Source organism: Sceloporus undulatus, chromosome 3 (genome assembly GCF_019175285.1).
Source record: "Sceloporus undulatus isolate JIND9_A2432 ecotype Alabama chromosome 3, SceUnd_v1.1, whole genome shotgun sequence".
NCBI lineage: Eukaryota > Metazoa > Chordata > Lepidosauria > Squamata > Phrynosomatidae > Sceloporus > Sceloporus undulatus.
Genome location: NC_056524.1, coordinates 266176190 through 266188565, shown reverse-complemented (window position 1 = coordinate 266188565; position 12376 = coordinate 266176190). Strand labels below are relative to the sequence as shown.

General features: G+C 40.2%; 1 protein-coding gene across 2 annotated transcripts in view; it reads right to left on the bottom strand.

Annotated features, from left to right (window-relative positions):
• The window catches only part of CHRD (chordin), a 75081-nt gene that overhangs the window by 43575 nt on the left and 19130 nt on the right, over window positions 1-12376 (bottom strand). For both annotated transcript variants that reach the window (XM_042456109.1, XM_042456110.1), the window contains 2 exons: window positions 5884-6024; window positions 1254-1371 (listed from right to left, as the gene is read on the bottom strand). In XM_042456109.1, the coding sequence (XP_042312043.1) occupies window positions 1254-1371; window positions 5884-6024 (259 nt within the window). The remainder of the gene's footprint in view (window positions 1-1253; window positions 1372-5883; window positions 6025-12376) is intronic.

Genomic DNA, 12376 nt, shown 5'->3' with positions numbered 1-12376 from the left:
CAGGACCAACAACAAACTCATAGTATCACACTAAGTTTTCCTCCCTTACCAGACTCAAGGAAGGAAAATATATCTTTGGCCTGGTGGAAAAGAATAACAGCTTTTGCTGCTGGTTTTTGGGATGTGTGCATATGTTTTGAACATTAGTCATTGCTTGGCTATGTAAAGGCTTGAAAAAAGAGCCTGCCTGTTAGAATGGGTGAGCGTGGTTCTGTCTTTCTCTCCCAGAGGCGGCCAATTGTTAAAGGCAGTTTTTACAATCAGAGATGATTGATTGATTGCAGCTCCCCGGAGCCAAGCTGGAGGCAGAAGGTCCCCCACGGAGACACCAGTCCAGAGCAAAGGCAGACTCTGGGGTGTGTTGGGAGGAGAGAGAAGTTGAGGCCTGGGAACATGAGGCTGCTGAAATTGTTTATTGGACTCTTTCCCATTTTCTTCCAAATTTGTTTTTAATAAAAAATAATAATAACCATGACAGGAAGAGCATTTCTGCCTGAGATGTCTACAGTGCAATTCAAAACTGGGACTCACCAGTTTGGTGGTTTCATAATAATATTTGTGATAGGCCAGTCAGTGCAATGGGCAATGAAGCCCAAGAAACAGAAAAATCCAGGTTAGGAGAGTAGTAGCAGGCTGGGAGATACTTGAACCCAAACAAAGTTATCAAATGAAGCCCTTTCTGCTTTAAGCAGAAGTGGGCCATTCATATTTGTATAGAGCACAATGAACATTATATATGATGTGTAAGACAGAGAATCATCTGGAAGGGGACTCAGAAGTCATCTAGTCTGTCTCCCTAGCACACATGAGGCAGCTAGACCCTCTATGAGAGAAACAGATTAAGATATGCCGAGGCCCTAAATTCTGTCAAGTTCCATGCACTGTGCAGCCAACAGATCACATGCAGGTCATGGGGCCCCATTTTGTGGTCTGCCGGATCTACAATACTATAGCAGGAGCTATGGAAAAGCAAGGGACATATCCCCTCTCCTGTTGTAGTGTGCCTTCAAGTTGTTTCTGACTTATGGTAACCCTAAGGGTTTTCTTAGCAAGATTTGTTCAGAGGAGGTTGGCCATTGTTTTCCCCTAAGGCTGAGAGTATGTGACTTGCCCATGGTCAGCCAGTGGATTTCCATGGCTTAGTGGGGAATTGAACCTTATTTCCAGAGTCCTAGTTCAACACTCAAACCACTATGCCACATTGGCTCACGTGAAGGACTACCTGAATGCATTCCGAAAGGGACTTCACCTACCTCTCATAGATGATGGAGAAGAGCAGGTGAGAGCGTAAGAGGCTGAACCTGGCTTTTGCTACTGCACTGGTTGCAGGCATCCATGACTCCGAGCCACTGGTGAGCAAGGCAACAAATTCTGGGAATCAAAATGATAGTTTCTGTGATCCTTTTAAAGGCATAAACAATCCACAAAGCCTGTGTGAGCTAGATACAGTTTTATCTTTCTAAAGTTTAAGGTCTTAAAATGAGACAATGTGATAGTTTTAACATTATGAGTATGCAGCCTTTTCACACTTTCTCTGCCCTGAATAATGTCACATAAATACCATCTCATAGCACAATGGTCAGAATTTTGTTAGCATCTTACCCATATCTAAATTCCCTGTCAGAAGTGGTTGGATTTTTGCTTGGTGCAGAATTGCCATAGGTTTTAGGTTGTGGAAGCAGAACTGGGTATGCAGGATTTTTATGGATGGATGTGCATGTGATATATTTGTCTGTGAAATGTGCTATATGAGTTTGTGCACTTTACACAGTTACACATTGTTCATGAAGATGCACGTGCATCTTTAACTGCACAACAGCACAATTCACTAATGAGGTAGCATCACACAACTACTGGGAAATTGTGTCAGCTTCATTGCCTTTGTGTAATTTCTCAACCATAATCTCAAAACAGACACTGTCAACAACCCATACAAGATCACACACAACATTTACCACACTTACATAAATACCCACATTACTTAATGAAGAAAATAACAAAAAATATGTAAAATGTTGCCGTGCTCACTGTCTTTCATTTTGTGTGTTGTTGTATGCCTTGTTTCCAACCTATGGCGACCCTAAAGTGACTCTCTCATGGGGTTTTCTTGGCAAGATTTTTCAGAGGGATTTTGCCTTTGCCTTTCCCTGAAGCTGAGAGAGTGTGACTTGCCCAAGACCACCAATGGGTTTCCATGGCTGTGCCAGGATTTGATCTTATTATCCAGTCATAGACCAATGCTCAAACAACTATACCACCATATCGGGGGTTACAGACTATATTTCAGAAGAATGAATTGGCAAAATCACCTCTGAGTATTCCTTGCCTAAGTAAACCCTATGAAATCATGGGGTCATCATAAATTTACAGGCGACTTGAATGCACATATATACAGGCTGTGTATGTATGTGTATATGTATATGTGTGTGTATATATATATATACACTGTCTATGATTAAAAGCAAAGCAGTAGTAATTCTCTCATTTTTCTTAGATCCAAAAAGAATGCAGTTAATCATATTTTTTAAAAAGTTGAAATTCAAGTGCTTAATAAACAGAAGAAAAATATATAAAACATAAGCTTCTGCCTTCTTCCATTGCTAAAGATGAAACTGAGTTACTTGTGTTTTCAGCATTCTTCAATACCTGATGATATTATTCTCTGGGCTTGAGGCCATGTGGTGTTGGGGCCTTAAGTCTCTGAATCTAGAAATTTTATATATTTCTAGTGGACAGTGGAAGTGAGGTGGTGTTTGGGTGGACTCCAGCACTGCAGATTGCAAAATGCCATTTTTGAAGGCTCCTTTATGTGCAGTGAAGGGATAAACAAAGCAAAACAAAACAAAAGTCCCCTAAATGGAAAGCTAGCATATCAAGAAGAAACGTTCCAACCTTGCTCTGCTAATTTTCTACTTGCATGAAGGTGGGTTTTCCTCCCTTATTCTTTTAATGCAGGGAAACATTTAACAGGCTATCTTCCACCTGCAGGACTTAGCTCTGGAGTTTACAAGATTATAGCCAAGATTCAGAGACCTGTAGTTCAAAAAGTGACTTTTTCAGTCGGTGGTTGTACACAGTTCCACAACTACACTGGTAAAAGCTGGGATATGGACTTAGATTGGGCAAGGCTTTTTCATTATATATTTACTAGTCAGGAGAGCTGAAAAAGTTTTTAATGTGCAAGATCTCTTATAAAGCATAATACTGTATATAAATAAAAACTTGAACATATACAAGAAAAAGGTCTTCTATGCTTAAGCTGCAAACCTGAAGACATTATACACTGAACTGTACAGTTAAATGACATTTCAACCAGATAACTATATTCCAACCCACACTTACAAACTGACCCAGTAAAATCATTTTTAAATGCCACTCTTTCTAGACCTAACAACTTTATAAAGGCACTATTCAAGTCACTCGTATGTACCCCATCTTTTTCTAAATACTGAACCGCAGGTTCCCATCTTCCTAACATCAATGCATATTTTTGGTACTTCGTCATGTTGTTAGCGTAACCTTCCCAAACCGATCCCAGATTTTCTTAATCAATTCTCGCTCTGCTAGGTTTTTGATTACTCATCTATATTTGAATGAATAACATTCTTGCATTTGTAATTATGTATAGAACAAGCTTCTTTTTAAAATCGAGAGCAAGGGTGGACACAGTCCCCCTCCCCTTTTTCTTTTTGTATAGCATTTAAAGTGTCTCCAGACTGTCCCTATTCTGACCAAAAGTGTTTAGGAATTGGCTGTCCTGAAAGCCCCCAGGACTAGGCAATCCACCTTTTAAATAGGTTGCAGGCCTCCTTAAATGATTTAACATGTTTTTTTTTTAAAAAATCTCTATTTTTCAAAATCAGAAATGGACTTCCATTTCCAGGGATTTTTTGCAGGTTGGGCAGGCTTTTGCCAGTCTATATGGTATGCCAGGGCAGTCTAGGGCAGGTAATGGCCTCTAGATTCATCATAGCTGCCTTCTCCTTTTCTAGAGCGCGGATGAAGAGCATGTGTCCAGATACAGGTGGGAAGAATATTCAAAATGATTTGTTCTTAGGTCAAACAAAAATGTGTTTCCTAGCTGTTAGGAAATCTGCTGGGAAGAAATATCAACCAGGGAGAATTCCATACAATTGTGTCTTAGTATTTGAATGTCCCAAATTGTTATGGACCAATTATTCCATGGAGAAAGAAAAAAACACATTATGAGCAAGAGCCCCTCAACACACATATTTTCCCTCCACAGAATGATTCTCCCACAACACTTTGTCATGTATGAATATGGGGAGAATACTCCAGAGGAATATTCATTTTCTCCCACAGTCGGGGGGGAAATTACTGTAATTAATCTTCCTCACATGTGAGGATGAAATAGTTCAGGATTTACATTCCAAGTCCAGATTTTGGATTCTAACTCCAATGATCTCTCATCACTGCCTTAAGGATGCTGGGCGTTGCAATCCAGAAACATGTGAAGGAGTATACATTCCCAAACTGATCAAGAGCAGTAACTAGATTTTCTGGGATTAGTTCTTGCATGTTTATAAAGACATCAGTTGAGATCCACTGTTTGAATGGAAAATGTCAGTCAGCCTTCTCTAAATAGGCCACTTTCCAGGTTTGTTGGAACTACAGCTCCTATTATCCACTGCAAACATGCCAAAGGGTGGCTGGTGTGATGGGAGTTGTGGCTGAACACATCTGAAGGGCACCAGGTAGGGGAACGTGCCATCATATCATTTCCATCAACTATCAACAGCAAAAGTGAACTAATTTGAAACAAGTTTAACTTCATGTAGGTTTTTTAAAACAAAAGAGAAAAAAACATTTAAGTACCGTATATACTCAACTATAAGTCAATCTCATGTATGAGGGCAAGTTTGGGGGCCAAAATTATGGATTTTGATATGACCCATGGATAAGTCAAGGGTAAAACTTAGCAGCATGTAACAAAGGATGTAAAGCATGAAGTAAAGGAAAACGATGCTAGAGATCTTTTAAAATTTTGACAGGCATAACTGCTTCTGCTCACCCTAAAGGCGGGATGGATGAGCTAGAGAGGGTTGATGCTTCTTTTAGGTACTCCAAGAAGGGATTATGCTCTCACCTTTCACTAGAGCATGATTCCTTTTTGATAAGAGTACAGTACTTACATTGACCCATGGATAAGTTTTTTGAGTCAATTTTTGACTAAAATTTCTAGACTTATACACAAGTATATACTGTAACTCCCTTATGCTGCCTCAGTCAAAAGTATCCTGTATGATTATTTTACCATGTCTTTGTGTTTCATGTAAACCAGATTTTAGGAAGGTTATTTCTTGGATTATAACTCCCAGAATCATTCATGGTGGGTAGGGGATTCTTGTAATCCAAAACATTTTTCTATCACAAGCTCTGATATAAATCACTTATTGATTGGCTAGAGCACAATGTCAAGGTTATACCCTTTGCTAAACACACACACACTTTCCATCCGGTGTGATCCGAATTCTGTGCCAGGATAAACTGGAATTCACTACCTCCATAAATACTGAAAACTGAGCAGTTTTTGACAATTACTATTTTGCAAAGTGTAATCTGTAATTTTTGTTATTTTGATGGCTATAAGAATGGGTAGGGTAAGGGACAAAAGCAAAGCAACTGAAGCCAACTGCTAACCACTGGAAATCTGAGTTTCCATTCTTCCAAACTTTTCAACTGACATTGTTCACACATTTTCAGAACTATGGGTTTTCACAAGGGCTGGAAACTTCCTTCTTTAAATAACAGCAACAACATGTCAAATGGGTTTCCCAAGAAGAATGTGTCCAGTATTACCACTTTCTGCAGTTTTCCCCAGACACATGGAGAAAAAAGCCCTCTGCAAAGTCCTATCCATACCTATGTGGCTGTCATCTCGGATGAAGTCCTCAGAGCTGCGATAGGTGCGGTCATTGTAGTTCCTATGTAAGCCATCTTCTCTTTCCCGGAAATATCCAGTGTTGTAAAGCATCAGCTGAGGCCTCTTCTCTAGAAAGCTGGCTGCATGGTGGAAGAGAGAAAGCAGATTTTTAAAAACATCACATAATCAAACTATAATACAAGAGCAAATGCACTCCAGCTGTCCTGATTTGGCATCCTACTTTTTCAGTTGCTTTTAAAATGTCCCAGTTTCTCTCTCCTCCTCCCATTTTCTTCTTGGTCCTCAGCTTACGTCAGTTGCTGCAAACTTAGTTCAAATCTGGTGCATTGACTGCACTCTTTCTTGGAGAAGGCAGAACAAGCCACAATGGTTCATGCTTTAGTGGCTTCTCATTTAGACGACTGCAATGTGCTTTACATGGAGCTGCCCTTGAAAGGTGTTTGGAAGCTGCAGCCAGTGAAAAATGCAGCATTCATTCTGGTGTCAGGTGTGCATTTTAGAGACCATATAATACTGGTCCTGCAAGAACTGTGCTGGTTTTCAATTTGCTTCCTAGCTCAACTTTAAATGTGTTGCCTGCTTATTTTTGTCTAATTCTATTTTGTATTATTATCTGTTGTTTTACATGTATTTTGTAGAATGTACACCATTGGTAGGTTTCATTTTTATTGATTTTATTGTTTATATGTACAGCACTGTGTAAAAATCTACAGCTCTATATAAATAAAGTATAATAATAATAATAATAACAACAACAACAACAACAACAACAACAACAACAACAACAACCAAAGGTGTTGACTTACAAAGTCCTAAACAACTTGGGGCTGTGATACCTGAAAGCTAGCCTCCTCCCATACAAACCTGCCAGAAATTTGAGATCTTCAGAGGAGGCCCTGTTTGGTGTCCCAACACCTTATAAAGTTATGTTGGTGGGTTCACTTAATAGGGCCTTCTCTGTAGCAGTGCCTTGACAGTGGAAGTCCCTACCCAAGAAAGGGCCAGTACAGACTGGCACTAAAAGCCACCTTGCGGGCAGTGTGGGGGTGGCGTATGCACAATGCACAACCTGACACCACCCGCCTGCCCACACATGTGCTTGCTTCATGGTGCTCTGGGTATGCAGCATTTAGACACCCCATGCTGCCCAAGTGCCACAAAGCAGCCATGGCAGCAGAAAGAGTGCCCTTTTGCTGACTCAGAAAGGAGCAGCATTTTGCCACCCCTTTTTGAGCCAGCAAATAGCTGGATCGAAGCTATGGTGTCCAGTTGCCACAGCCCTGATCCAGCATTCAAAGAGATGGCATGAAGCCACCTCTTCAGGCTGTCTCTTTTGGCCCAAAGTTAGGCTGGTCCCATCTCTGTTAAGCTCCCAGCCAAAACAGTACTGCTCTGAATGGCATTCAGTGTCTGAAATTGCTATTTAATTGTTTCAAAACTGGATTCTAGGATTGTCTTTAGATTGATTTTAAGAGTTTTAAAAGAGTATTTTAATATGTTTTAAAAATGTTTTTATCTTTCACCAAACTGGTTGTTGTTGTTCATTGCCTTGGGAGCTGAGAGGTGATATAGAAATACTGCAAATAAATAAAGAAAGTGCAAAGGTAGTTTGGACTCAGTCAACTCAGCAAGGGAAGAGAAGAGGGGACTACTTCTTCCCAGTAGACTCTGTCAAAGGCAAACTGCTGCATGTCTCCTAGCTTGTATGTTTTTCCTCATTAAACCCTTTTGCCATGGTGACCATACTCTGTTGTTGTTTGGCCACCTGCATTCTGGTTTTTGTATGTGAAATGTTAGAGGGTATGCAAGAGTAGGCCTTGATTCTTCTAATTTCAACCCTTTCCTTGCTTCTTTCTGGCTCTAGCTGTGCATGTGTGTCATTTGCCTTCAAGTCATTTCCCACGTATGGCGACACTAAGGCAAACCTATCATGTTCTTGGCAACCTAGCTACAAAGCACCAAGAACACCTTTGGGTTGATGTCAATTGGTGCAGTAACTCATGGTGTCATTCCCCCATTGACCTCCTCCTGCACCACACCATACACAATCCTTAGTAATATTTTCTGTACTAATGTTATTCATAAATCATAAATCCCACATATCAATGAATGTAAGGGTAATAGTTGTGACATAACTAGCAAAATTAAAATTGTACAATATCATACCCATATTGTAAATGTATTTATATATATGTAGCTTTATGTGGTTAAAGTGAAAATTTGGTAAAATGTGCCATTTTTAAAGAAAAATTTGAAAGAATAAAAATTATTTTAAAAAATTAAAAATACTTTTAAAAGTTAAAATAAAAACAAAAACCTGGGGCTTCTCCTTTCTACTCCCTGGGGCTTTTGTTCAGGCTGGATGAGGCTAATAAGTTACATTGGCTGTGCCCATCCCATGCAGCCAATGACAAAAAACAACAGCCAATAGATTTGTTGGAACTTTTTTGTTTTTGTCCCAGCTGTTTGGTTCATCTGACAATGCTAAGTATTTACAACTGTAAGCCTAATTCTGAATAGACTCTGTAAGAAATGCAAAATAAAAAAAGTGATTCTCAAGGACAAAGGATTCCTCCAGATTGGGCACATGTGTCAGTAAACTGCAATATTTGTTGCTTTCATTCTTGGGGTTTTATAAAGACTCACATGATGTTTTTGTTGTCCCAGATCCTTTCCTCACAATTCCTGGCACCAGCTGCAACATTTGATTCCCACTACAAATGGGTTTCTTTTATTCCAAGACATATCGGAACAATATGTTCTCCTTTCTCCTCCTTCTTCCTACAGATCATTAGTGAAAATGGATCTTTTGCACCATAACTCTATGACTCTAAAAGAAATTCTTAAAAACCAGGGGGGAAATGGGCCTTTCTGGTCATAGGGGCATAGGAATATAGCTAGTACGAGAAGTAGCTCCCTGAATCCACAGCCCAGGATCCCATAGGACTGAGCCATGATGGTTAAAGTGGTATCAAAGTGCTATAATCATTCAGTGTTGGTCAGTCGCAAGGGAGAGGTGGAAACGGATAAAGGTAGTTACTTCATCATAACTAGCTTGTCTGGCGTAGGTAGTAAGATTGAAGCTGACTTGCCAAATTGTCTCTGACAAAAATATGTGGAAAGCTAATCTCCCCATTTTGCTGGTCTTTGTGGATTTTTTTGCTAAGTCTCAGAACAGTGGCGCTTGTTTGGGAGTAAGATGTGACGGAAATGGGAAAAGCTATGATCCACATATGATTATTAATGCTGTCCAAATGTGTTTTTTTTATTTATGATTTCCAAATGTATATTTGGACGGGGATTTCATAAACTGTTTGGCAAGTCCTGCCACAGGCCACCAAGAACTCCTTGTGAAATTAACCACCTTGGGACAAAGCCTTGCTTTTACTGGAAATCCCTTGCATGCAAACAAGCAACATGTTCACTGTGTGAAAATAGACATTTTTAAGGCCAATTTGTAGTTCGTTTGCCATGTATTAAAAAAGGAGCATAGCATCAAACCACAAGGTCTGTTTTGCTGTCCGTTCCCACTCCTATTCCACATCATGGATTTTCTTTTTTCCTCCCCCCACCTAAATACACAAAGATATCTATTGAGAACTTGAGAAGTTACTTTTAAAAATGAGTTTGTTCTGTAGCTTATTAAAGCATTTAAAAAGCAGTTTACTGTTGTTATTCACTGCAGAATTTAAAAAAGGAGTTTGATGTATTGTTTGGTCATTATTTTCCTCCTGATTGCTGTTATTGTTAAAACAACAACTTAGCAATGAAAAGAGAATGGCATAAAACTTGGAGGAGTCTTAGAAAATGCACTTTTTATAAAGTAACTTTTAACTCAACTAGAAAAATGGTCGCTGGCTGTTGCCACACTGCAGAATGAATGCAGTTTGATGTTGCTTTAATTGTCATGGCTACATCTGACAGAATCCTGGGATTTGGAGTTTTTTGTGGCACCAGAGCTCTCTGACAGAGAAGGCTAAATATCTCACAAAATGACAAATCCCAGAATTCCATAACATTGAACCATAGTTGTTAAAGTGGAGTTAAACTGCAATCATTCTGCAGTGTAGATGTAGAACCCATTATACCAATAATATATCGTTCTTCGTCATTATGCAAACTGAACTTTCTTATGTCCTCATTGCACTAACTAGTAACTTTCTAATGATGTTACTTGCAACTTGTTACTTCTGAGCTCTGCTGCTTTTAGAAGCAGGGACTTCTTTGCAGAGATGCCTTCCTCATGAAATCATATCCTGAATGAAGCCTCTCAAATCAACCATATTCCACTGGAACTGTCATGAAAATTGATGGTGGTAATGGGGAACTCTGTGAGTTGTACTCCAAAAAGTAACTTAATAATAATAATAATAAATTTTTATTTATATACCGCCCTGTGGCAAACCAATCCGGGCGGTTTACAACATTAAAATAACATACAGCATAAAAATATATTTCCCTCCCCCCTTAAAATGTTATTAAACAACATATCTAATTTAAAACCACAATAACTAGTTAAAACAATAATAAATTAAACAAAATAATACCAACCAATAAACCACTGCAACTTCAGTTCTAAAGACAAGAAAAGGGAGCTTTGGAGACATTGCTGAGGAGGGGGGAGATCCTGAGATCGGGATATTTTAGTCTGGGAAGGCCTGCCTGAAGAGATCAGTCTTGACAGGCTTTTTGAAGCTGTCCAAAGATGTTAATTGACGGATCTCATCCGGCAGGCCGTTCCAGAGCCTGGGGGCGACAACAGAGAAAGCCCTCCGGGAGGTCGCCACAAGCCTCGATTTTTGAGGCTGCAACAAGTTCCTCTCAGAGGACCAGAGGGCGCGGGGAGGATTGTATGGGAAGAGGCGGTCTCTGAGATAGCTTGGACCCAAGCCATTTAGGGCTTTAAAGGTAATAACCAACACTTTGTACTTCTCCAAACTGTGATAGAAATATGATAACCTGTATCCCACAGGAAAATTACATGTGTGTTAATAATGCCAGCGGCTGCATCCACGCTCCAGATATTGTCTGGTTTGACACCACTTTAACTGCCATTGCTCAGTGTGATGGGATCTGGGATTTGTAGTTTTATGAGATATTTAGCCTTTTCTATCAGAGAGCTCTGGTGCCACAACAAGCTACAGTTCCCAGAATTCTATTACATGGAGTCATGGCAGGTAAAGTGTTGTCACACTGGATTATTTCTGCAGTGCAGATGCAGCCTGAGTCGTTCCTGTGATTTATCGCAGATATGATGGCTGCTTCACATGTGCACTCACATGACAAAGCTACGTTGTTTGTGCATAATAAACAATAGGATACAAGATGGATGCAGAAATATTTCCTATATAGAAAATACCCTGTTGTGTGAGAATGCACAAATGGAGGCGTGCGTGCTTTCAGCCCTTGTCTCCCTGCTTCTTCCTGCTGATGTGAAATTTAATATTCTCTTTTCTCTTTACGCTGCATTGTTTCAAGTACTGACTGACAGCCATGTGGTGGCTCACCCAGCAATGGCCCTTGACCCACTGGAGGATGGGTGGGGGGTCCCAGTTTCCCAAAGCACATATGGACCTCGCAAGATCAGATCCCCCCCCTCCATTTCCTTCTTCCATTCCCAACCTGATTTACAAAACAGCTAATCTAAACATTCTTTGATATGAGCCAGAGTAGTCCCATTGAAATTAATGGACAGCACTTGGCTGGGATCCAAGCGTTCCACCTTAGCGGGTGTGAGGATCAGCCAGCCCAGCTGGAAACAGTTTTTGGCAAGGAGCTTGTCTGCATGCTCTTTGGGAAAGATTCAGGACAGAAAGCAGTTATTATGTAATCCTTATTGGGACAAAGTTAATTGTGTTTGTGCAAATCACTTAGGAACGAAACAACAACAGGACAACTCCAACACAGTGGGAAGTCGGGCAAGAGTGTCTGGGTGACACAATTCTCTCCTGGCTCTCGGTTGCTTTCAGCACAGCCAGTTGGTCTCCCATTGCTTGCAAACCAAGTTATCCCAGATTCCTGTGCAACCTAGCAATGGATTCTGGATCTGGAATCCTTGTTGGCACAAAGTATCCTTGCTGCCCAGCTTCTTCTATGGTGGCTAAAAGAGATCCACTGAGCTGGCTCTGAAAACGAGCCAGGATTTCTGGCCCATGACCCACCATACTAACCAACACAAGAAACATTATTTTCCAAGCCATCTTTTGGATCTCCCATGCCAGCCTGGATGGCACAGCCACTCCTTTGAGCAGAAAAGTTAAAAATTCAAATGGACATGCTTTGATTTATATCCTGCTGATTTGACTAAAAATCCATCCTCCCAAACTGCTCTGAATTTAAAATCAAGAAGACTAGATCTACTTAGTCAGGTATTTGGGTTTCAACTGTGGCTCAGAGCTTGGAAACATTACTTTTTTGGACTACATCCCCCAGAATATCAGATAGCACCTACCAGTGGAAAGCCTGCTTCAT